Here is a 26552-nt window from a genome sequence, read left to right on the forward strand (position 1 = left end):
ATGAAATATCCTGTAGACATTCATCTTTTCCCCGCGGGTGCAGGAAACTGAGAGCACAAGGCCAGCCACTGATTAAATGCTCTTAATAGAGCCCATTAATCTCCTCCTGTTTAATCCACAGTGTTGTTTAAACACATACAATTAGCCAAAACAACAAAAACAAAAACAAAAAAAAACCTTGTTGTGTGCTATTATTGGAGCATTTGAACCTACATCTAAAAAAACTATAGCTGTTTAATTTGGTGGTAACACACTGAGCAAAATTACAGTCTGGACCAACACCTTGCATGAGATAAAAACATGGAAGAAATATTAAAAATAAATGAAATATAATTTACTGTGAATGTGTCATGTCATTAATGTAAATATACTGTATAAAACCCACATAAAAGAAGTCACACACATACGCTCAACTAACATGACCTAATGAAGTTTTTCCTGTCAGATACCACAGGGGCCAAAACTGTAAGCTAAATAATGTGAAATAATTACCCAATAAAACAACAAAGCTAAAACAATTATATGCTCATATCCTGCCAATTATAGGAATGTTTTCCTTTCCACTCGAACATCTATTTTCAGAATTGCAAAATCAAATAACAGGCTGGGTGATGATGTTTTTAGACAAAGAAATACAAATCAAAACAGTCTGTGAAGCAGCTTGGTCATCACACAGGTCACTCACATCTCACCATGAAATCCTGACCACATATTTAGAAGATGACATCATGGTAAGCTTTGATGTTGATGCTGATGGACGGGAGAAAAGAAGTGAAAGGGGACTGGAGGAGGGGGTGGTGCTGATAAAGAGGTCACCTGCTGTCTTGTGATGACACCAAATCCTCTGAGACCACCATGAGATCATCCCAGAAGCTGTCAGATTTCTCAAATACAACACCAGCGCCCCCTAACGACCATACTAAGCATCTGCTCTTCAGTCAAGTCGAGCTGGCTGACTCCTGCTTAAAGCCCGCCAGCCACCTCACGCAAAAATTGTGAGGAAATGGTCTGTACTACATTACATATTTTAATTAATACCCCCACATCCCTAGCGCACGCACACACACACACACACACACACACACACACACACACACACACACACACACACACACGCACACACACACACACACACACACACACACACGCAGCGAAATATGGACATCCATCCCTTTTCTATAGTCGCTTCTCCTTTACTAAGATCGTTGGCTTGCTGGGGCCTATCCCCGCTGTTGACAGGCAGTAGGCGGGGGACATCCAGAATTGCTTGCTGGCCAATTGCAGGGGACACAGGGACGAATAATCACTCACCGAACCAATCACAGCTAAGGATTATTTAGAATGTCCAATACACTTGTCATGCATGTTTTTGGAGAGTGGGAGTGCCTGGAGTGAACCCTTGCAGGCACGGGGCGAACATGCAAACTTCACACAGGAAGGCCGAAGGGATCTGAATCCAAACTTGGAACTCTGAACGATATAACCACTCTTCCACCGTGTCGCCCAAAATTCTGACACAATATAACATTGGACCCGAATAATTGTGATTTTCGGTAATTGGACATCACGTTTGGGAATAAATATAAAATACAGGAAAACCTTTCATGTTATTGTGAGTGCTAAATCATTTCTTTTTATCATGTTACTTGACAATAATATACAATTACCAAAAAAGCCAAGACCATCACGATCTTGTCCAATTTGTTGTTCAGTCACAGTTTTTATTGCTTTCGTGTCAGTTTTATGATGTGAGTACCGTCACGGGAATGTTTTAGATATTCACTGTGTGCTTGTACAACTTAGAAAGTCTGTTTGACTGGTATAGGCTAAGAAGCTGATTTTGCAGTGTTATGTTATCTATAGTGCTTGAACTAATATGATAAAATAGACAGTTCTTTTCCTGACACTATATAAAAATTCAGGCCAATTATAAATTATTCTTATTTCTAAATGAAAAACAAGCAGCACAAGACAGCATTTCAAGTACTGTATTTAAATTGTTGACACACTGTTGATTTTTAATGGCGCACCTGTGAGTAATTGAACTTCCAGACTAAGTGATTAAGTATTTCTGAGAATAGAATACAGTGAGGCAAGTCATTTCTGGCACTAGTTTATTTTTGTCCCATTAAAAGAAATGCACAAATCTGCAAAGCTACTACGTACATACAAACGGCCATACGATAGCAATTCCACGTCTGCTGTTCCAAGTCAACTCCAATGTCTTTTACAACATGTAACATTTGCATGTATGCTGCATTCAGCAAAAGAAATTACACCTTTGTTTCTCTGAAATGAAAAAGTCTGTGTCTGTAGTTTACTTACAATAAGAAAAGACAGCATGGGTTTGCATAGCTTCTTTGTAATGTAGACTCGCTACTACAGTATAAGGCACTTCATGGAAAACAATGTTAAAAAAATTATACTTTACATAATACTGTTTGCCTCTACACTTCACTTGCAAGGTTACACGACAAATGCACTTCACTTGTCTTTTGGCATTAAGTCTCAACATTCTCTAAATATTTATGTTGGATTCTTGTGCATAATTAGACTGACAAATTGTCTCATAACCTCCACGCACCCCACTAGAGTTTCTCAAGAAGACAACATGACATTGTGCAATGATTGGAGGGGAGGGGTTATGAAGAGTAAAAGGCAATGCTGTCACAAGCGCCTCGCAAAACCAAATCCCGACCTAGTGAATTGGAGGCTGACATCTGAAGTGAGGGTAGCGACGGTAGCGCTTCTCCTTGCAAGATTAAACACGTCATCCGTACCGCCCCGCGCTTAGCCCGGGTGGGGGTGTTCATGGGAGCAGATTAGAACATCAGAATCCCCGCGCCCCCAGATGGAGGTAAGGAGGATCCATCCATTCTATCCTAGCTGATCTTCATACTGCTTGCGGAAGCAATCTCCGGCTGGGAAGAAATCCCAGCAACGCTCCTGGTACATCTTCCACACGTATGACTCCTGAGACACACACAAAAGAGAAGGATAGTAATAATGACGATAGAGAATGACGCACAATGTGACTACTCTGTTGTAGCATGGTGCTTAAAATTTTATGTTCACACACACACTTACGATCTTAATGTATTTTACTTAGTTTCATTATTGAGATTATAGAAATACAGGAAAGAAACTTTTCGTCATTTTGAGGATTCCAGAAAAACAACAATCAAATGGAACGCCATCCTTGAACGGGAGCAACAAAACACAACATACTCAAGTGACATTACAACCCATTGCAAATATATACTTTCAAATATATACTGACAAAAATCTGAAATTACTTTGTTTAAAAAGCCAATCCGTTACTAAATATGCAATTATGACAGGGTTGTGTTCTCCCTAGTTGAATGTGACTTGTTTTTTCGAATGTCACTGGACAGCATCTCAACATCGGGCATGTAAGATGTTTTCGTTTTTGAAATCTCATTACAAAGCAAACATACAGGCAATACTTTGCTGGGTTGCCCAACCTTTGTCTAGTGTATATTATATTTATTATCATTTATTGGTATGCTATCTGGGGATTGTTATCATGTACTTCCTTCAAATAATGAAAAGCGAACATTTTTTCTTATAGGCTTGGTCTCAGTGAAGGGATTTTAGGATTATCATGCAATTTCTGGTTACGCCGGTTTTGATTTTCTATCCAATTCTGTCAATTGATCATAATTAATCATGCCAAACCTGGCCAGTGTGCTCAGTCTCGTCCTTGTTGATGAGGTACATCAGGAAAAACCTTCAAACAAAGCAGAGGCAATGAGAGAGAAAGACAAACACCAGACAGCATACTAAAAAAAAAAAACACACACAGAAACAATGTCAAGTCTGTCATGTTATGTTGGTTGTTGTTGTGGGTTAGTATCAGGGTTTTTTTTTGTTCTTTTCTGTTTTTGCCTTTTTCTGGGGTTTCACTTGTGTTTTCAAGTTGTGGAATTTTTGTTCAAGTGTTGTTCCCTTCGTGTCTGTCATCGTCAGTGTGATTGTGTCCACCTGTCTGCGTTAACTTGCCCCCTTGTGTTGGCCAATCAGCTTTCTCTTCTAATTGTTTCTTGTCCAGCTGTTCCGCGTTGTCTCATTGGTTGTGAGTGCATTTATTTTCCAGTGAGTCAAGTCTTCTAGTTTCAGGTTTTGTTTGTTACTTTATATGTTAATTTGTTGTTGTTGTTGTTGTTGGTGGCTTTGTTTCTTTGCTATAATTTTTTGAGCGTAGCAACCCCCCTGCTTCTCTGTGTTTGGGTCCACATCCCATCACCACCATGCTTTGAAAATGTAACTGAGTCAATCAGAGAACTTGAGTGACTTTATCCCCATGTCAGTAAATATCATCATAGTTATACATAGAGAAAGCAGACAATGCAGTATATCATACAAGCGGTATACTCACAGGTAATTGGCCAAATTGTGCTCTTGCAAAGTGTGAGTTTCAAAACCATGAGGTGTTGTGTCAAAGTAGTCGTTTCCGATCCCACAGATGAAACATTTTGTCTAATGGGGTACAAAAAGAACATGTCATAATACGTCATTATGAGGAGGAAAAAGTTATTTAATTCCGTGCATTTTTCTGAAATCATTTCTCACCTCCATGTCCTCTTTGACTTGTTCCTGCTGGTCTCTCAGCTCACCAAAAGCATCAATGATCAAACCTGCAACCATCAACACATCATAACTTCCTGGACACTTGGACTGAAATGTTGTTGCCTGGTATGCATGCGCTTTTAAATGTGACCTTTAGTAGTGGTCAGGAAGATGGTCCATGATGGTCCATGCTGTCCTAAACACTATTTAAAGCTCATTTGCTGACAAAATGATTTTTATTTTTTGGTCAATGAATTTGTATTGCACTTCTAAACAGTGTTATGTGCATACAATATTATTATTTTATCAATAGTAATGGCTGACGTAACAAAATTATTTTAGCAATGGGACTAAGCAACCAAATATAAACTTATTGTATATCTCCCAAGCGCAGGAGTATTTTCTGATTGGTTGGTAAGAGCAAGTTTGACATAAGTTCGCTGCATACTTAGCAATTGTGGTGAAACGCTGAACACCCGCGCGTAGCAAGATTTTACAACTGACCAAGTGTGGGCCACTGTTTTTTTTTTGTTTTGTTTTGTTTTGTTTTTTCAAAATTTGAATCGTAGTTGCATCATGTGGCGATGGTGCGAATTACAGCCAATCAAAATAAACGTAAGCAAAAGAAATGCAAAATACACAGTACATTGCACATATTGCCTTTAAAAAAAAAAATAACGAACCAAATTTATACATCATTATACATATTTACTCGTGGATGGAATAGCGAAGGCCGTGATAAATATTGACATATGTCTTTATGTTCAAATGCAAAGGGTGATGGAGAAAAACAAGTACAATGCAAGTGAATCGTTTGGGAAAATCTCCTCGTTTAACAGCAAGAACAAGAGTACTGATACTCGGCATGATGGCGCTCACCCTGGATGATGGCCAGGAGGATGACAATGACAAAGAAAAAGAAAGTGATGTCAAAAAGGATGCGGTACAGCTCGTAGGGATCGCCAGCCGGGTCTTCAATCTCGTCACCAATACCGCCACCCGCTCTCACACCGACATACATGTGGAATAAGTAGCACTGCAGAGGAAAGCAAACACTTAACAACAGACACAAAAAAATTGATTACACTCAGAGGATTAGAACCTTTCCCTTACGGTCATCATGTCGTCACACTTCATATCTGGCTCGTCGTCATCTGCGCTCTTGTTGTAGAACTTCCTGAAGAAGTTGAAGGCCACCACAGTGTAGAGGTAGACAACGACGGCCAGGAGACCCACTGTCAACACCAGCTGCACACACAAATTAACAATCTTAGTGCTTCTGTCAGAAAAAAAAAAAACATCATTCCCTTCTTATATAGCTTATCCTCATTTGGGATGACTTATTGTTTTACCATATTGACTATCCGTTATATTGTTATGTCGTGAAATGATGTACATTGTATTCAATAGCATTATGTGCTTTCTTGGTTTTATATATATATATATATATATATATATATATATATATATATATATATATATATATATATATACATATATATATATATATATATATATATATATATATATATATATATATATATATATATATATATATATATACACACACACACACACACACACACAGTCAGGTGTGGTGTGTTTCACCTGTTTGCCATTATGGGTGACAGAGGACAAGATAGTGCGGAGTGTCTTGAATCCCATGGCGATGTCCAGTAGATGTGCAGCAAAGAAGAAGTTGTTATAATGGCCCAGGATGGACATTGTTGTATACCAAACCAAGTAAAGGAATGACTGGGAGAGAAAGATATCCGGTTGGCTCAATTCTCTTACGCATTTATTCTGCCGTCCAAACATCTGTACTTACATTGTCTGTAAACACCACCCCCATTTTCCAGATATGATACATTGTATCGATTGAGCTCAACCTGTCGACAGAAAAACAAATGTCATCAGTAAGTTTCCATTGGATATAATTGGATGCCTGCTTTGCAATTTCATCTTTTACCAGGACACCAATGAGGCCTCCTTGGTCACAGCTTCCTCTGTCGGATTAAAATCCAGAGCACTTTTGTCCAGGCCCAGCAGCTCTGCAATCCTCTCAGCGCCATAAAGATCGCCATATTTCTTGATCACCTGCAGGAAAATAAGGAGCAGGAGAACTGTGGTCCATTTTGCTTAGCATATTTGCTGATTATTATCAGCACCTAATCCTATCACAGCTGACTCAGGGATTGGTTGCCACAAGGATCACATACAGTACCAGCAAGAATCATGTTTCGGTTATAAGGTACAAAATAGTTGCTGCCTTACCTTTCGTTTGACGAATTTATCCCAGTAGTTGTTGGGGAAAGACCTGGCAGAACAAAATAAAAACACAAAGATGATGGCACTCTTAGAAAAGATAAAACAATGGTCTTAAAGGGACACAAAAAGTATTTTGCCATTTTCAGCAATAGTTAATATTTTCTCTATAATTCATTTAATACCTTTTTACTGCTGAAAACAACTAAATAAGCTTAGTATCCTTTTAAAAAGGAAGAGAAACTCACGGTGTATTAATGACCAGTCGGTCCCACTGTCCCTTAATGTCATCGTCTGAAGGCTGCTCTGTGATGTAGAGCCCAGCAAACTCCAATTTCCTGGCTATCTCCTTCTCACGCTTAAAAACCACCAGAGGAACCTTACATACACACAAGAAGGTCACTCATTTATTTCTTTGTATTATGAATATTTTCATCGGGAAAGTACATTATATAGACAAAAACACAATAATTTCAAAATGTGAATAATTCAAAAACCCAAGTACACCAAATCCATGAAATATTAGAAAATATATTCATAATAATGATCATGCAAAAAAAGTTTATTTTATTTCAGTACCGTGGCAATTTGTTGTTCCAAGTAAATATAAAGCCTCACATTTAACATTTAAATTAGACAAACTGCTCCAATCAAAGGTTTACACATGTTTAAATGACTATTAAGAGTATAAATAACAAATTTGTGTGCTCAATCTTAAATATACTAGTGCATTAGTGCAGGACACATCTTTTGTTATGTGTTCTTTAAAAGAGTTCATTAAATTCAATTTGACAATTTCAAGGAAATGTAATGCAAGAATAGAAAGTCCACTCCTTTTGATGAATTATTTTTTGGATTTGTACTGTGTATATATGTTCATTGCCAATGAATGTGCGTACCTTCAAGTAGTAGTATCCCACTACACACAAAAAAGATATAATAGTGTGCAGTATTGCCAGACAGCGGAGTGTTGGCGCCATGTATCCCGTACTCTCTTGTAGGATAAAATATTCAAGAGAGCCGTCTTCTTCTTCCTCCTCCCCTCTAGTTCTCCCTCGACCATTCCAAGGGTCCTCATCATCAGAGTTATCACCAGTCACCTTTCAGCAGACCAAACAATATCACATGTTGTTTTTTACCTCACTTTTAAAGGCACTTGCAATATGCTTTGGACTCACTTTATAAAAAAGAAGAATAAAGTTGATTGCGAATGCGACAAAAAGCGCCAAAAATCGCAGGTTGTAGAAGTTCCTAGCCAGGTAGTTCTATAAAATACACAAAGCAAATCATATCCATCAAATACTCATCAGCCATTTATTGGAGGAGCTCAATGTAACATAAACTGACCAGCATCTTGGTCTGGTAAATTTCCAAGCCAGCAAAGAAACTGGCCGTGAAGGCTTCTGGGGGTTCCTTCTTCAAGCCGAGTCTCTTCTTGGGGGCTTTCTTCTCCAGTGAAAGTTCGGGAGGGGCTTCGTCTTTGGCCTTGTCGTGGTCCTTCTTCTCACCATCATCAGAGCTATAACAAGAAACATGCCGTCAGACAAAGGTGTGGCAGCGCATATATTAGTCAGAACAACACACAGTACAAAACACTCACTCTGCTTTCTCCGAATCTGATTTGTAGTCTCCGTTTGAAGCCCTCTTTTTTGCAGCCATCTGTGAAAATAGTTGAACAGTTAGCTAAACTCGAGAGCTTACTGGTGAATTCGTCACTGAATTTACAACGACAACGCTACTAGGTGACAGTATCATTTGGCAAATATCACAGTTTTTCTGTTGTCTTTGGCTGACAAGTGTGCATTACACACAATTAAGGAAGTTGGATTATAATATGTAATGAACAGATTGTGTTCAACTTGTAGGTTGATTAGACAGCACCGACCTGAGCCTTCTTCTGCTTGACAGCACTGGCGATGGATGGCGCATCGCCACCCACAACCACTTCAGACACGTCCCCCAGTCCGGGTTCAGCTCCGTGTTTGCCCTCCTTCTTCGGCTGGATGTTGAGCAACTCGGCCATCAGGTCTGCCTCGGCCACTTCCCCCTGAGCCATGCGACCCATCTCGTTCAACGCGGACGACTCGTGCGCCTCCATCTTCTCTGTCTCCAGAACATCCCCGTGAATCCCAAACTGAGTGGGATCTGGCATGTTTCCCAGGATGTCTGTGACCTTCATGTTCTTTGCTCCTTCAACGAGGCCTCCGCCGAACATGGTGGTCCACAAAATATGGAAGAAACCCCAAATCAAGCTGTGAATAAAGTGGAGTAGGCCAGTGTTGATCATCCAGAAGAAAGCAAAGAAGCCATGCACAGTCTCCTTCACGCTCATCTTCCTGAATTTTCTGTACTGCCGTTTCATGCTCTTGAATGTGAGCAGCTGTCGAATGTGGCAGATGTTTTTTCTCATGGAGATACAAGCGATGGTAAAGGCCGAGGAAGACTCCAACATCACATTTTCTTCCTCTTCCTCCTCCAGGTTCTCTGCCAAGCTCTGGTTGTCATTTTCGTCATCTTCTTCCTGACGCTCTACCGGGTCCGGCTCTGAAATCTGGGATGCCAGCTGCATCTCGAAAATGGTATCCTCGCAGAAATTCACAAACAGTTCCATCTTTTCGCTCTCTCCGCCCTCATTGACAACATCAAAAATAAACTGTCGCTTGGACTCCTTCACCTGGGGCTTCTCCCACTGGGTTCGGCTGGACTCGCTGATGTCAAAGTAGACTCGTTCGATACGCTTGGCTCCACCCATGATCTCGATACGACCCAAGTAGGGTTCAAAGTAGCTGAGGACACTCTCGGCCAGGTGCTGGAACGTCGAGAGGCGAGCATCATGCGGCATGTGCTCCGATAGGTTTGTAAGCAGAACGGCCACGTTAAAGCCAATGTCCTTAGCGGGCTCATGGAACCTTTCCACAAACTGCACATAGTTGAACATGTCGTTTTCATCCGCCTCAGCGCAAGACAGAAGAAATTCAATCTCTGATTGGGAATACTGCTTCTGGTTCTCCATGGACTTCTGGAAGTCCTTCTTGGAGATGAAACCTTTGCTTTCGGCATCATAGATCTTGAAGCTGTCCGAAGTGGTCAGGTCCTTCAACTTGAGGAACATGTCAAAGAACTTGAGGATCATTTCCACATTGCTGGACGATTCCACCAAAGTGTCCACCATTTGTTTACCAATGGTCCCATTGACAACATTTCCTGCAATGGCATGTAAAAAACATATATAGTAAACATGCACTACTCAAGTCATAAATATTCTTTCAAATGCACGATGCTATGCTTAAAGATTTCACCTTCAAGAAGAGAGAGCATCATGACGATCATGTCCTTCTGCAGGTCTAGCAACTCCTTTAATAATTCGATCTGACTGGAGTCCTGTTAGGAGATAAAGGCAGGAGTAAGACAGCTCATGGCCTCCTTTGAACAATGCTGTTCATTGTGTATTGCCTGCTAGTAGAGAACTGCCCTGTAAGACCCTGAAATGTGCTTCTCTGTAACCTCCATCCATCAGAACCCATTTTAATGTTATTTCCCATTGGAGAACAGATAGATCTTTTCGGTCCTCCTCATTTGAGGTCTTTATCAAGTGTGGGGTCACAACACCATCATTTTCAACTTTCATACGTTGACTATAAACCCTGGCCTGCTCTCTGCCTCACTGAGTATCTATGGTGAGATATTTTTCAAGTTAAAATAGACAATGCAAGTTTACTAGAGGAACATTTTGTAAAACATATATATATATATATATATATATATATATATATATATATATATATATATATATATATATATATATATATATATATATATATATACACAGAGAGGGAGAGAGAGAGAGAGAGAGAGAGAGAGAAGAGAGAGAGAGAGAGAGAGAGAGAGAGAGAGAGAGAGAGAGAGAAAGAGAGAGAATTTTTGTTTGCAATAACGTTATGTGTTATATGTTGTGTCATGTTCTTATTTTCTCAATTTGACATTATCAGTAAGGATCTAAATGGAAAATGAGATGGAAAAAAATGTTGCCACTGTATGATGAGAACTGATTGGACATCAGTTGCCATTCAGTTTTCTGTATGATAAGAACTGTTGGATATCAGTTGCTATGCAGTTGCATAATTCATTAATTTGCTTTATCAAGTCTGATAGTATTAAAGATTTACGGTAGGTTCTTAGTGACAGCCAAAATGTCAAGATCTCAAACTGTCATCTCAGGCTGCTTTCTCGTCCAAATCTAGATTCCAAGTCTAGCTTTCCGAATCTAGTTTACGAGGCTCACATTGAGTTTTTGTGTGTGAGATGTTCTACTTTTTCATTTCTGTGTCCTGCCTGCCTCATGGTCCAAATTCTGTTCTTCACATGACCAACTCCAATCAAATAAATCACAAGATGTCTTACCTGGGATAACTTCATCTGCATATTTGCAAAAACATGCAGAAAGCCCACAACTGCATCCCACAATCTGCTATGAGCCAAACTCTGTTGGTTGCCTATACATGGTCCCTAGAACACACAGCACAGCTCTCAGTTGATAAAGTAACACAACTTGCACTCAGATTAGTCAAAGTTGAACTCCAGTTATGTTGTCGTGTGAAGTTATAGTGCACCTGTATGTACTCCGTTAATGAGTTGAAGACCTGCTTAGCAACTGCCAACGCTTTGGAGAAATTCCTCTGACCCGCCTCGTCAATGATGTCCTTTCCAGAGTAGTACCAGTAGAAATCACTGATGGATTCCTGTCATACAAAAAGCATATCTTGCAGTGGAAAATATAAAATGATCGGCAATTAAATGTATATTTAAGGGAACGCTCATTACAGAAGACCACACCTGAAGTCTGAGCAAGTAGTCCACAGTACTAATAATGATGTTAACTGTGGTTGTGTTTCCTGTCTGTGTCCTTAGAAAGTTCTGAAAATCTGCAGAATATTATTTCATATCATTACACATTGAATACTCTGAATGAGATAACATGATTCCGTTTGGATTAAAGGGTGTGAACATACCGTTGTTGTGTCCCTCACACAGAAGCTGAAGAAATCTAAAAAGATCTTTAGTGAACTCATCATTCTGCAGCACTTTGGAACCTGTAGAGACAAGAAATTAAATTAATGGTTTGTTTCAATGGAAAAGCAGACACAGAGTGTTCTGTTTGTTAAAGCAGGCAATAGTCATATACCGGTAATTGCTCTTGCAAATTTGTAAAGCCACTTTGTTTTGCTAATTGCATATACAGTAAACTCCCCTCCAACCCAGTTTCCAGTCCTGCCTTTTTCATTTTTTTCTATCTTTCCGTTCATCACTACTGTATTTTATTCCACTTTATTTATTTTAAAAACAACTCCACTGTTGACCACTAGATGGTGGGACATCTATTTGACACTGTAAATTTGCTATAAAATAATAAAATCAGGAAGTACGATGTTTTAAAGCAACCTAGTTTTTGCTAAATAGTATTAAATGCCTTTGATCATGCATCTTAGGGCCTACAAAAAGCAATGGCTGTAGATTGATTTTATATCATATATCTTTGGGCATGGGAAAATCTTAGATTATAAATTGTTTATTCTGAATATATAGAAAGATTGAAAACACACCGGCTCGCGAAACTGACAATCAAGCCCCCATAGAAAGCCCCAAAAGTTTTTTGAACAACAGTTCATTTGTGTTGAAGAGTGCCAGGTTCATTTTAGACTTAATCTGTATAGAAATATCACCATAGTTCAGGCCGTTGTTGAAGAATGAAAAGAAAAAATAGTAGCTATATCAAGCGCCGAAAAAACAACGTAACACGTGACCAACACTCTACATAACCCAACTACAAAAGTAAAGACGCCACTATTTACGTCACCCAATATAATCTTGTAAGGCTTTTATTTTTACGTCTTTTCCTGGTTGCATTCTGATTAACTTGACACCTCCAAGTCTCTGGTGAGACTTGGAACATTCAAATGCAGTCATAAAACGATCAATTATACAGAATAAAAACATATAGTTAAAATGTCATTTAATTATTATTTTATTAATAATGTAATATAATTATTTGATTTAATAAAAAAGTAGTTTCACATCCCTGAGATGAACCTACAAAATAAAAGCTCCACAAAATTACATAATTAGTTGTCAAATTAAATTAATGACAAAATTACTGACCCTGAAAAATATGTAAGCACTGTAAATGTGATTTTATTTTTTAATTTCTGTGGTGTCTTTAAAGACGGTACTCCAATACAGCATATTTCACTTTTTGCTGGGAGGGGGGTCTGGAACATAAACCCTATGATAGAGGGAGATTACTGTATAGCAAACATACTGCATAATAGGAATAAAACTGAGCGGTGTTGTTTAAACACCAGCAAAATCGTATTCGTTCTTGCAATCAAAGCAAATATGTTTTTCTTAATATACACTGGTTAGTGTAATCCAAACGAAAGCAAATGAAAACAACTGGCAAGCACAATCTTCTTGTGAAAGGAGGAGGAGGAGGTTGGGTCTCCTGAACAACATACTCAATTGATCTACCAGCTATCAAAAAGAGCATGCATGGTTCCGTCAGCCCAGGTTTGACCGTAAATAATAAGTAGAAAGGTGCTTGTATTGCATTCAGGGTGCAGGGGAGGGGGGTGTCATAGGGGAATGAATAGAGGAGTCAAACGGGGGGTGGGAGCAATCAAGATGTCAGCATTGCATAGAAGAGGAGAGTAGAATCTTAACCATGTATTTACCCCGCTCACTCACGTTGACTGCGACCGACGACATTAAAAAAATGATCATAAGAAACAGACAAAAAGTTGACATAAGCAAAGGAGAAGACATTGATATTCAATCACAACCACAGGAGAGAATGATTGTACTCTGGATACAACTTAAAAATACATTGATCTGAAACGTAAGATTGTAATTGATACAGTCTACTCTCTTAAAGGCAAATGAAAAGTTACCATCACTTATGCCTAAGTTCATGAAGTGGAAATGAATTAAATATATGTTATGTGCTGTATAGATACATAATTTCAGGTACATGTGCAGAATCTAATGCTAAATTTGTACTGATGATATAAATGTAAAGTAATAAGATACACGTTAAGGTTAATTAATAAAGTAAGGTAAATTCGTGCAAATGTACCTAAAGGGAAAACATTCAGTCAAATTTAGTCATTCCATGTCTAAATATTTTGAATTGAGATCGATAACTAAATGTCATTGGTAAACCGCAGCATGACAGGACTTGGACATACAACAACACATGTCCATCATTGTAATGACAACATCAACATGGAAAAAATATATGAAAATGGAATAATGCGACCACAGAAGAGCAAAGGATCCTATACAGGTCAGTGATAAAGAAGCGAGAACTGTATGAGCCTGAACACCTTTTCTTATCTATGTATGTATGTATGTATGTATGTATGTATGTATGTATGTGTGTATGTATGTATGTATGTATGTATGCACACAGTACGTATTTTATGACGTGATTTATGACTGCCGTACATTCATTTATTCCTCTCTTCCTAGTGTGAACACTAGAGGGCAAACTTTCACTTTTAAACACATCGCGTTGGTCAAACTATGTACAGTACATACTGCATACAGTACATTGTACTGTAACAGAGGTTACACAATTATCAATTGCGAAAAAATATGTTTCGCGTATTTGGCTGATGAAAGACAAATCCCGGTTCAGTAAAGTATAACTCAATAAAAAATATTGCATAGAAATACAGACTTATTTTAACCCAAAATGACAATGTAGTAATGTGGGGTAAGGTAAATCACAAAGTCTGTCAAATAATGTTAGAGCTGCTATCATTACGTACTTGATCCTTCTTCTGTAACCATCCCAAGACCTTCTGCTTTGTTCTGCCTCTCAAAAGCATTAAGGTCCAGCACACTGAGATGAAAAGATGAACCATTATTGTTTCATTTTAGACTTGATTGACTAAATTGAAAAAGGATCTGTCTTCATTACCTGCAAGACATCATTAGTCCAGATAAACTTTTGAAGAATCCAACATCTCGCTTCTCTTTCAGATAATCCAACATTTTCTGCACAAAGCAATAAGGTTAAGTAGATTGATGTAATTAGTGAAATACTTTACGGTTCTGGAGCGAACGTTACCTGCTGGACCAGAATGTTCCCTCCATTCAGAATGGAGATGCCCAGTTTGAGAGTGAAGGTTACCATAGCATCCAGTCGACCTAATGACCTCACAGTGTAAATCGTTCTATAGAGCAAAACTGCTGAGTGTTTGAGAGAGGGCTACCTTTACTAGCACCAATCATCTGGAGCACCATCTCTGCAGCCCCGCGGTCGTGCAGTCGGGCCTGCTGGTACAACATCTTTTGCTTCTCCATTTCTTTCTCCTAAAAGACAAAACATGCATCATGCTGTTTGGACCAAAATACGAAAGACTTCGAGGCTTCAATCGTACCTCAAATGTTTTCTCTTTTTCATCATTCTCCTCTTCGCCTTCAGCACAACTCTGAGAGGGAAATATGATGTAAAACTGCTGAATCAAAGTCAAAGTCAATGAGACGATAATGTACCTTTGCCATCATATCTGCATAAGCGATATATAAAGGATCATCTTCCAGAGAGCTAAAAGAAAGAATAGGACAAATGTTGCATGGTTAAGTGATGCTCCTTCACAGGATTTGTGCATGTATGTGTGTGTGTGTGTGTGTGTTCACCTGCACTCTGTAAGAGCATTGTGGCTGAAATGCAGAATGAGCTGATGAAGAGGATCGGGCTGCTTTCTGACCTCCTCTTCTTCTTCGTCCTCCACTTTGTGCTGGATTTTCTGGACATGTCCCGGCCTCCCGTTATCAGTTATACAGTAAGGCATGAGTGTGTGACAAGATTCTAAGGGGATGCGCTGGAAGCATGCAGATCTTCAAGCACAGGCATGGATTAACATGCAAACACTTACATGCAGCGGTGATATGCAGGATCTTTATAAATAATTGTAATTAGCATGATACTCCCATCAGATTACTTTACTATTGTGGACCATTTATCCAAACAACTCAAAATTTGCTTTTTGTTTTTTTACTTCTAAGAATGAATCACTGGGTCATAATGTTCTTTACACATTCAGTCCCAATGACATATCTATGTTTTATGCAATCCAAGGTACTTTTATAAAAAAGGATCGGGAAATAGTTGCTACCGAATAAAGTGAGTACTAAGTAATATATTACTTTAAGTAATTAAAAGCAAAGTATTATGTTACTTTTGTACCTCCAGTACTAGAGTAATTAATTACTTCAGTCATTTGGTACCTCAGGTAGTCAATTACTGAAGTACTTTAGCACCTAAGGAAATTGATTACTTTAGAACTTAAAAACTTAGAGAAATCATTTACTTTTGCACTTGAAATGAGGTTCCAAACCGTTGGTCTGCAGCCCAGTACTGGTCATTTCCAATCAATTTGTTCTTAATTTGAAAGAAATGTAGCTGTTCCTGTCACTGCATCAAAAACATTCAATTAGATTCACTTGATAAACTTCACATCCACCCTGGGGTACTCGTACCCTTATTTGAGAACAGAACAGAACAGAATCAATGTTGCCGCAATAACTCAGCATTTTAAAAGACATGAAGAAGAATACAAACACAAGACAAAAATAAATAAATAAAAAATCAAATACTCTTACAGTTGGAGGAAACACTATACACAAGCCATTGTGTAGCCAAAGGCTATTGCTCTGACATCTGTGGTGATGTCATGCTTGCTACACAAATGTGCCACATAGCTGATATGTGGCAAAAACACCTTCAGGCATGTACAACAATGTCACAGGTACAACAAGAAGAGAGAGGCAAGCCTCCCCAGGTCACATGCCCACCATAACAAAGTCAGTGGAGCAAGCTTTTTCTTTTTTTTTTTTTTTTTACTGTAAGTACTTACTGCAAGATCCTGTACTAGCTTCTCCTCAAAAGAGTACGCCTCTGTTTCTATCCATATTCTCTGATAAGCCAGGAGGAAGAGGTTAATAGAGCGATGCCTAGGGAGGGGGTAAAAGGAAATTAGCCAGGGTTAGATTAAAGCAGAGGAGAGGAGGGAAGCAGGCCCTTCAGAAGAGGTTTAGAATTGTTAGTTTAGGGTACTGGTACATCCCACTGGTCGTAAATATTGTTTCAAGGACTCGTCATGTATCTAAGTAAAGTCAAGTCAAAATGCTTGTAGATGCTTTCAAAGGAAACGCAGAAGTGAAAGAGAAAAGTGGTTAGCATTTTCGCCTTGCATTAGAAAAATCAGCACGATTGTGTTTGTGGTCTTTGTGTTACTTTATGTTTTTTTGGCGCTTGATATAGCTACTATAAGCTACTAAGTTTTTTTTCCAGGTATTCCAGCTTCCTCACAGTTTCTAAAAATATGAATGATTAAAGCATTTATATAGCAAGTTTCAGCAGTAAAAAATTTGTATGAATAGTAAATAAGTATTTTGTCAATAACTGTGTCAACAAAATTGTATTAAAAAAATGAGTAGTAGCACTTTACATAGCACTTATTACAGCATATAGTGCTCTAAGTGTTACACAAAGGCTGACATTCATGCGCCAATGGAGGGTGCTGCCACACAGGGTAATGCCTGGTCCTCGAGGAACAAATCACGCTTCCGCGTCTTGCTCAAGGACACTTCGACATGGACTGAGCCACACGGCCGGTTATACAAATAATAACTTCAAAAACAAAAACGTTTTACTTGCAGTCGACTGAAAATGACAACATGCTCAAGGCTCAGGTGACAACCAATCACGACTCACTTTTTTAGGATCCATGTGACAAGGTGAATTGTGATTGAATGTAACCTGAGCCCTGAGTGTATGTAATGTCATTTTCAGTCAAGGAGTGGCAAAATATTTTTAAAGGTATCAAATGTATGAGTTTGTTACCACAATAATTATAAACAATATTAACTTTATACTGTTAAAAATTGCTAAATAGAATTAATATCACATTTACCTTTTAGTGGTCACCATTTGGCACATAAACTTTAGAATATTTAAACTTTTAGACATTTCCTTGGAACTTCAACTTGTTAAACGTTCTTTTATACTTGGTGTACATATGTTATGCATAAAAGGAATACCAAAAGACTTTTTGGAGAGGGTGTGGGTGGTATCCTCTTTTAAGTAGCTCCCCCAGCAAGATGCTTTTTTTTTTTTTTTGAAGCCCACTTTATTAAATATTTCCGGTTAGTTTTTAATGGGTTGGAAATTGTTGTTTAGGTTTTTGTTGTATTAAGGTTTAATGTGGACAGCTGAATCATACATTTGTTTAAAACAAGTAAAGGAAAACTATCATTTTTTTAGGCTATTATCTAAGGTATTATTTAGGTTTATAAAAACTACAATTTGGAGGGATTGACATGTTGTTTTTTTGTTTTTTTTTTTCTACAAATCCAGCCTGCCGTCATTTGATGTGGCCCTCAAAAGCAAATCATGCAAATTTCTATGGCCTTTGCTAAACACAGCTCCAAAATTTCAACTTGTCACGTATAATGAATTATAAAGTTGAACATTTGCAATATTTTGGGGTTTGTCTTGTTACAGTAACATCAACAATAAATCAATTGTTATGCTTTATTTCTGATTTCAAAACCACTAAGCCATCAAATTGTTGTGTAAAGTAATAACACAAGATGATAATAACATAAGACAATTTAAAACGGACTGGGTTGGCCCAATGAGGAAAATTGTAGTTACAAAACGGCCCACGACAAAAATAAATTGACAGCCCTGTTTTATTAAATTACATAATTTTATATCGTATATATTATTATAAAAATATTTATTTATTTCTAAGCAATAATTCAATTCAAAAGGCGTAAAGAACACAAGGTGTGAGAAAAATCTGACAAAGGAAAATCAATCCAATAGATGACCATACTGACAGCAAAACCTGCTGTATATGATTCAAGTCGGCAAACATGCTTTTCATTGTGCCTTATAAACCGACAGACAGACCAGTGGCGAAACCAGTAGGGGTATTTGAATGAATGGAAGCTTAGGACAGTGCCCAGAGGGAAGCAAGGGCCTCGTTACAAGAGGTGCGCGAGCTGTCAGCAACAGTCAACATGGGTCAATGCTACGTTACCGTCAGCATGGAGAGCAGACTGTCATAGTCTGAGTTCTCATGCATTTCCCCCAGCCAAATATGTTGGTAGGCATTCAGGAAGTAATTATTGTTTTTGTCCCTGAGGGAGGCAAGTACAATGTAGTGTGACATTGAGGACGGAACAAAGATTTTCACTGAATATAGTTTGCATTATCCCTCACATGCGGGAAGGGGTTTACTATTCGGGTGCAGAAATGTGTCGGCGCCGGAAACGGAGTTTAATAAATGTTTGCTATGCTGGGACATATTTCAGTGTCAACAACCGGGAATGAATGCGGCATGCTGCCTGCCAGGCAAGCAGGCAGGTTACCGCAACTGAGCACATATTGAAGGTGGCCGCCCTCCTGCTTGGGCCCCGTAATTGTTTTCCTCCTACTCTCGCCTGCTTCCTGTAATTGAGTTACAGACCAGCAGGGCATGAAATTGCTAGTGTCCCTTTTTGTATTCCTTGAAAACATCTGCGGGCCAGACATTTTTCCTACAAACTTAGTGTATTAATGCATGAGCAGAAGACAGGTAGCGAAAAGTGGAGGTTGTGAGTCAGCGACGAGAGGCGAACAAAAGTGTTGACGCACAAGAAGTTGACCAATAATTTAAAACAATTTGATTCTGTTTGTGTTTCTAAAATTGTTTGGTGCACACAAAACGCCTGCTAGTTATGATTTTCTCTCAATACCTCGGCAGATTATAAAGTGGAGCCATTCGGAAACAGGCAACGACCGCTCTTTTCCGCTGCTTGGACAGCAGCTTCTGCCAAACGCATTTCTTGGATCTCAAAGGTTGCTCCACCTAGCAGGAGGGAAAATAGGTCATTTGTCACACAACCACACATGGCATCACCTCGAGTGTTTGCAATAGTGTTAATATTGTTGTCTACCGAATGATGACCGAGTGACGGCAGGTGACTCACAGGCAAAATTGAACACTTACAAATGGTGAGTTATGATAAATGCGGACACAGCTTTAACAAAATTGTACAGAAATTGCTAGTATGTTTCTGAAAAACAAGTGAAAATGGCAAAAATGTTTGTGAATCTCAAAACCAGATAAAAATTAGCCGGCCACATATTTATGTGGCAAGGTGGATCCATGAGTTGTATGCTTATGGACTTAAGACTGTATAGCATGTATAAGCTTTTTTTCACCACAAACTGTAATGTATCTCCAGTGCCCTTTACTGCAAAAGTGTTTGCTGCCAAACCCTTCAGACAATATGGGGAAAATGCAAATGTTCTACCTGTTCCAAGTTAAAAACGGCAGCAGAGATCCTCTGGATACGGTCAACCGCCTTGTCAGGATCAGGGGGCCCCTCGCCTCGTGCCATTATATCTTTGTAGAGGTTTAACTGCCACCTGACTGCAGGATCTTCTGACTGGGAGCAGGTTTTCAGAAAACACGCCAAAAAGGTATCGAAAATGTACAGAATAATAGAGAAAAAGAAGTATGTCTCACCATAAGAAGGCCAGTACAATGTAATGACGACTGTACACGAGATGCCAAAATCCACTCACCTTTTCTCTGAGGTGAAGATTTTGCCGAATGTGATCTTTGACCTCGTCGTCTGTGTCTCTCTGTAAAAACCCAACATACACCAGCTTGGACACACATCAAATTGGATTTTTTATCAAAGCCGCACACTTGTGAAATGAGCGGATTTTAGCCTGACCAGTAGATAGCGAGTCTTGGCCAAGGAAATGAGCTCCTGGTCCCCGGGGGTGCACATGTTGAGCCCGATTGGAAGCATTTTCTTGAGAGCGGCCACGATCAGCGATGTCTGGATGGAGTAGAACTCTCCCCGCCTTTTTTTGTGTTTTCTCTCCTGGTCTTGTCCACCAGACTGAAAAAATATAATATCCATAACAGCAGTCATCTTCCAAATACACGATGAAAGGGCAATGCATCCCTAAATGCATCAAAGGAACTATTTTCCCTGTAGTCTGTCTTTGTCGAACCTCTAAAAGCTGTTTTATTTTATAGCGTTTCTAGTGCTGGATTAGAAGAAAACCAAGAGACAACAATGTTTTTCCAGCCCTGGCACAATCAATAACAACACATGCTTCACTGAAGCACAACATCTTACAACTGTTAACCATCAGGCGGTCTCTATCCCAAAAGCAAGGTGCTTGAGGGAAAAATACGCGGAGAAAATGAATCCTCCATTTTCGAGCTGAAGTAAAAAAGGAGACTCAATAAAACAAAACAAACTATATATGCATATAGTACATGGACAAAATTGTTGGCACCCCACTATTAAAGTGACAAAAGCCCAGATTGGTCAGAGAAAATAACTTTAATTTGATAAAAGTAACAAACGATAATTTTATAACCATGTTCTATTCTTGGTGTGCTTCATTTTTGCATCTGAACACAGAGCTGATATGGTTTGCCAAAAAAACACTCTCCCAAAAGCTTTGTGGCCTTATCGGCATATGGTTTATAATTTTCTTTCGAATATCAACTCTCTACTTTGCTATGTTTTGCGTGTTCATGCAACACAGTGTGTCACTAAACAGTGACAACTTGCCATTCTTTTATTAGGCCAAGGGACTGCTTGCAACTACAATGACACGTGATGTGAATTAGTCAACACATCTTGGTTGATCATGTCCCTATGATCTAATTGTTCAATATTTTCTAGTCTAGTTTTACTCAGGCCTGTTTTATGAGGGTATATCTTTTACAACGTGTTCTATGCAGCCCCGCTAGTCTAAACACGACATTCTGATTGTGTGTTTGTGAGATATGAATTAAGCAGGAGATTCAACTGTTTTTAGCAGTCCAAGTGAGTAGCCAATTTGCATCTTGCTGTCGACTGAAAATGACATCACAGTTGCTCAGAAGTCAAGTAACAACTAATCAGAGACCAGCTTGTGATGGTCCCATGACCTAATTCAGACAACAGGTAAGGCGTCATTGGTCACCTGAGCTCGAACAACTCTGCTATCATTTTCAGGTGACAGCCAATAATAAAATGGCCGCGCCCCGAGCTGGATAAAAACAGCTTGATTTTGCTGCTAAATTCAAGGTCCACAACCGCAACATTAATCAGAATGTCATGTTAAGTGGGGGCACATATATGATATTATTGTAAAGAATAGTTTAATACTGTTAAACAATTCGAAAGCTGCTTGATTTTCACAGATTGAATTGAATCATCATCCTCATTTTATCTTATTATTATTATTACCATCAGTTTTGTCCAGGTGTATAATCACATTTACATAAACAAGCATACACATATACAGGTATAACCACAAATATGCACGCTTGAGACAACTTGACCAAAATACACTTCACCACAATCTAAGAAAACCACATTTGGCTATAAAAGGTCTAGACAAGATTATTTCTCTCCCTCAAATCAAAACCAAACAAAACAAAGGAAATTCACTACGCCACACACATTAATAAAAGCAGCCGAAGACACAAATAATATGAGGACATAATAATAAGGCTTGACTAAAAATTACAAGGCACAGAGGCACAATGCTCTATTGGCTTTTGACCTTAATGAGCCAATAAGCTGTCATGTAAACATGCGCTACATCACTCTACCTTTTCCTTAAAGGACTGTATGAGACAGAGAGAGGGACAGGAAGGGAGAAAGACAGGCAGATAGTAGATAAGGACGACAGTTCATGGAGGCCCACACTCGCCATGCGTGTGCAGTGTTATGATCACATCCTATTCAAAGTATTACATGTTGACAAATATACAGCAATACTTGTTTCTGATGAATAGTTGCATACATAAAAGCACACACACTCATACAATGTCCTTTCTTGCTAGATGGACCTTAGAAATAAGTCTGACTCATCTGTCATCACAATACAATAGAAAACAATACAATATTATGGGGAGGGATCAACAGTTTACATTATAGTCAAACATATAAGCAATGAAACCAAACAAAAGGTATCTACAGATGCAAGTAAATAAATAAGAATATGTGGAAAATGACACTTATTTCAGTAGTTCAATTTAAAAGCTGAAACTCATTCTAAATAATTGGAGCACACAAGGGTGAGGAGTTTCTTGAATTTAGTTCCAATAATTGTGATGATTATAAATCACAGCCAATGAAAACACAAATTTTACCGTCATGAAAAATTATAAAAAACAAATTTAACAAAAAAAAAGTAGAGTGTTTTCTCTGGGCCGACGTCTCTCTTTGTCATTTTTGTTTTTTTGAAGTGAAATTGAATGAACTTGTCAGCTATATTCGAACTTACTGAGATGCACTTGCACATGACCACAGTACGGTATTACTTTTATTCCAATTGCTGACCTGCAGTGTCTCCACATGGTGTAATGAAGTAAAAAATCTGACATAGCATGTATAGAGTGTAGTATAGATAAGAAACTAACCTTTGACATCTTAGTTTTATTGTCTCCAGTCAAGAAGGACAGATTGTTTATTTCATTCTGGACCACAAAATTCTGCTCTTCTCGTTTGAAATTCTGTGAGAGACAAACCAAAGTTGACCAATCTGCGGATGAATCTACGTTTGTCCAATTATTCCTGCACTAATCGCTGCTAGCTTACATGTGATTTGCACCAGAGGATAAAAATTTCCGCAACCATCTTGAAGAGCTCGTTTGAGTCCGCATTTGGTTCTTTCAGCCATCTGGACCTGCAATAGAGGGACTTTTCACACTGACCATTTCCACATGAAGAGCAGCATTATCTAGCGCTCACCTGTTGTTGTCCACATAGCGTATAAGCATGGGATAAAAGGCATAAAGGTCCCGGCAGAGCACAGCAAACTCATCCAGAATGAGCAATTCGGCCTCTTGCGTGTCTCCCTTGCTGTCCGCCTTCAATAGCTCCTCTTCGGCCACTACCTTCACCGTCTTCTTCTTCAGCTTCTCCAGTGTGGGCAGGAAGTGGCTCTTGAGCAGTGCAGTACGAGCTTTGCTGATGATGGGCTGCACGTACACTGGAAATTCAAGAAGCATAGCAATAAAAACTGGATGTATTGAAACATGTGCAGTGTTGTACTGTATTTATAGTATGTGAATATTAGGGTTGGGACTAATGATTATTTTTATATTCGAATAATATGTTGATTAATCAGTTTTTTTATTTGAATTTCCAAGCCTTCATTCAACAATAAAACATTATGTCAAACACATATATTCATAATGATTGGTTTTGTTTTGTAATGTCAGAAAAGAGACAAAAATGTTGTTTGACAAAGAATAAGCACATTTTATTTTGATTTAAAACAAGGTCGTATTCATAGGGGACTAGACTACAGAAATCAGACACTATTTACCAGTTATCAAAAGTAATAATAGGTTAACTTGATAAATGATCAGTTGTCGATTAATTTTAGAACTTCTAATACTGCATATTATATATATCATTATTTATCCTAGTAAATATTGATATGTTCTGACTGAAAAACAAAAATAGAACATTTTTATTTAACCTAAAAAAGATCCAACGATCTCATGGTAAGAGTCAGAAGGTGGGGACATTTGTGAAGATCATATACAGTATATTTATACAGTATATCACATTAGTTACACCAGTATTGCTTCACGTGATCCATGCGAAAGCTTAAATTTGATCAAATGTAAGAATGCAATTGTAATACAAAGGAAAAATAAAAGTGATATTCGAGAAATTACTAGCTTAATATTTCAAAATTGTTCTCCAATGCTGGAGCAAGTGATAGTGTTTGGTTGGGCGTCCATATGAAGATCTTTTCTACGTTTCGTTTTCCCACCTGCAATCCTTTTCATCCACGAGGCCTCATCAATGCCCAGGTTGTTGTTGAGGATCTTCAAGATGTTGCCCAGAATGAGGCTGAGGTGCTCCGAGGTGACGGTGGTGCAGCACATGCCGCTGCCACCAGCTGGCTGGTTTTCAGGCCCCCTCTCCCACCAGTAGGACAGGTAGTTACAAAGCATGGGCAAGACCACCTCAATCACATGGGGCATCTCTGTGTACCGCGCTCCAGATTCAGCCATGTCGTTGATGTCCTTTATCAGCCCGTCCAGTCGGGGAATCCCGGGACACATTTGTTCAACTGAGTCCGGGATGCCAAGGACTAAAGACAACCAGTGTGGATAAGAAACTGTATCATAGCAGCATGCTTCAATGCGGATTTGTCACCTTGATACAACGAGATGTAACTCACCGGCCCGTTCACGGCCACTCTTGGTGGTGAAGACTGAGAAGGGATTGTAAATGTTGAGTGATGGCTCCAGGAAAGCTACCGGCATGGCCCCTGCCAAGGTGGCCAGACACTGGCCGAGAGCGGGTAGCTGTCTGGGGGAGGGTTAGGTTTTTATTTTTACTGTTTTGTAATTGTTGAACAAAATCATTCATAGAGTAACGAAAACAACAAAACACATGTATACCTTTCCACATAGATGTTTTTCCCGGTCCCCAGAGCATATAGGCTGGTTAGGATCCGATAGCAGGACACTTGGACATCATCCACTGGAACAGCAGAGAAGAAAGCAAATTCGACTGAATCTTGTTGCAACAAATGAGTTGTCCTCAAAAGGGATGAAAATATGTAGTTGACAGGTTGTTTGCTCAAGGCAATCGAGTTCAATGTAGTTATAGCTCACCATTGTTATTTGTTTTTGGTATACAGTTTTTACAAATAGATATTGAATAGACGGAATTCATGGCATACCAAACTCAAGCATTTTCAGCAGTAAAAACGTAATGCTTTGTTGAATTAAATTGACATGTAAAATATTTTTCATGTATACTTCAAAAAAACATTAGTCCTCTTGCTCTCAGCTGAAAATGTTACAGGTGGACAAGGCTCAGGTAACGACTAATCATCGCTCACTAATTTTCTGGATTTGGTCATGTGTCATTCGCAAGCTGAGATAGTTGTTACATGTAGTTGTTACATGTAGTTACAAATAGTTGTTACATGTGATGTCATTTTTTTGTCCATACTAAATAGCAACATTTGCTTTGGAAATTTCTGTTTGTGTTTAGAATAAGTGTGGAAAGTGTTGGGTTTTCACTGCCGAGTCCGTATTGTGCATCACTTGTGTCAGCCGTCATTTGTCGGCGCCTTGACCACATCTGACTGTGGCTTCCTTGTTTGTGTCTGCAGAAGCCCGGGGTAACTAATCGGTGTTGACATATAATTGCCCAGGTTATGTAGATTGCACTCAATTGTGCACTGACACCAATGGCAAATTGTCTTTGTATTCTCTTTTTCCAACTCTATTTCTCTCGCTCGCTTGGTGGAGGCTTCAAAAGTATGACACACTGCGGCAACTGTTAAGTGATAACTAATCAATTAGCAAATCATTTGGAAATTATTTTTAATTATTATTTTTAATTATTTTTAATTTTTTAATTATTTTTAATTATTTTTAATTTATTTAATTAATTATATTGTTATGATACTTTTTTTTACCTGATTCACTACCAACTACCAGTAAAAACTGATTTTGGACATCTGTAGCCGTCATTGTCAGCAAATGAGTTAAATGTTTTTCTGCTGAATGGAAGATGAAGTCAGTTATTTACTACAAGTAAGGCATTTTTATTCTTCGATAAATGCCAGTGACATATAG

The 26552-nt window shown here is 38.7% G+C and overlaps 1 protein-coding gene across 6 annotated transcripts in view; it reads right to left on the reverse strand.

The window, feature by feature from the left end:
• Positions 1-2097: 2097 nt before the first annotated feature.
• Positions 2098-26552, reverse strand: part of LOC148412945 (ryanodine receptor 3) — a 103133-nt gene continuing 78678 nt past the window's right edge. For 2 of the 6 annotated variants that reach the window (XM_088433316.1, XM_088433312.1), the window contains exons 64-104: positions 25362-25443; positions 25139-25269; positions 24725-25048; positions 23689-23929; positions 23536-23623; positions 23358-23450; positions 22545-22559; positions 20656-20826; positions 20501-20560; positions 20227-20361; positions 19666-19778; positions 16776-16872; positions 15556-15665; positions 15412-15463; positions 15297-15347; positions 15129-15228; positions 14984-15063; positions 14834-14910; positions 14682-14755; positions 13584-13601; positions 11865-11945; positions 11689-11777; positions 11466-11594; positions 11257-11361; positions 10155-10236; positions 8741-10059; positions 8456-8514; positions 8203-8374; positions 8034-8120; positions 7755-7955; positions 7104-7234; positions 6865-6907; positions 6560-6687; positions 6419-6479; positions 6199-6345; positions 5704-5838; positions 5470-5626; positions 4594-4658; positions 4400-4500; positions 3700-3751; positions 2098-2973 (exon numbers count right to left, since the gene is read on the reverse strand). In XM_088433316.1, the coding sequence (XP_088289442.1) occupies positions 2878-2973; positions 3700-3751; positions 4400-4500; positions 4594-4658; positions 5470-5626; positions 5704-5838; positions 6199-6345; positions 6419-6479; positions 6560-6687; positions 6865-6907; positions 7104-7234; positions 7755-7955; positions 8034-8120; positions 8203-8374; positions 8456-8514; positions 8741-10059; positions 10155-10236; positions 11257-11361; positions 11466-11594; positions 11689-11777; positions 11865-11945; positions 13584-13601; positions 14682-14755; positions 14834-14910; positions 14984-15063; positions 15129-15228; positions 15297-15347; positions 15412-15463; positions 15556-15665; positions 16776-16872; positions 19666-19778; positions 20227-20361; positions 20501-20560; positions 20656-20826; positions 22545-22559; positions 23358-23450; positions 23536-23623; positions 23689-23929; positions 24725-25048; positions 25139-25269; positions 25362-25443 (5552 nt within the window). In that variant the 3' untranslated portion in view covers positions 2098-2877. Of the gene's footprint in view, positions 2974-3699; positions 3752-4399; positions 4501-4593; positions 4659-5469; positions 5627-5703; positions 5839-6198; positions 6346-6418; positions 6480-6559; positions 6688-6864; positions 6908-7103; positions 7235-7754; positions 7956-8033; positions 8121-8202; positions 8375-8455; positions 8515-8740; positions 10060-10154; positions 10237-11256; positions 11362-11465; positions 11595-11688; positions 11778-11864; positions 11946-13583; positions 13602-14681; positions 14756-14833; positions 14911-14983; positions 15064-15128; positions 15229-15296; positions 15348-15411; positions 15464-15555; positions 15666-16775; positions 16873-18968; positions 19069-19665; positions 19779-20226; positions 20362-20500; positions 20561-20655; positions 20827-22544; positions 22560-23357; positions 23451-23535; positions 23624-23688; positions 23930-24724; positions 25049-25138; positions 25270-25361; positions 25444-26552 lie in introns of all 6 variants that reach the window. The other 4 variants (XM_088433315.1, XM_088433313.1, XM_088433314.1 and 1 more) reach the window with 4 other exon arrangements.

Source organism: Hippichthys cyanospilos, chromosome 14 (genome assembly GCF_059441005.1).
Source record: "Hippichthys cyanospilos isolate Australia breed blue-spotted pipefish chromosome 14, RoL_Hcya_1.0, whole genome shotgun sequence".
NCBI classification, from domain to species: domain Eukaryota; kingdom Metazoa; phylum Chordata; class Actinopteri; order Syngnathiformes; family Syngnathidae; genus Hippichthys; species Hippichthys cyanospilos.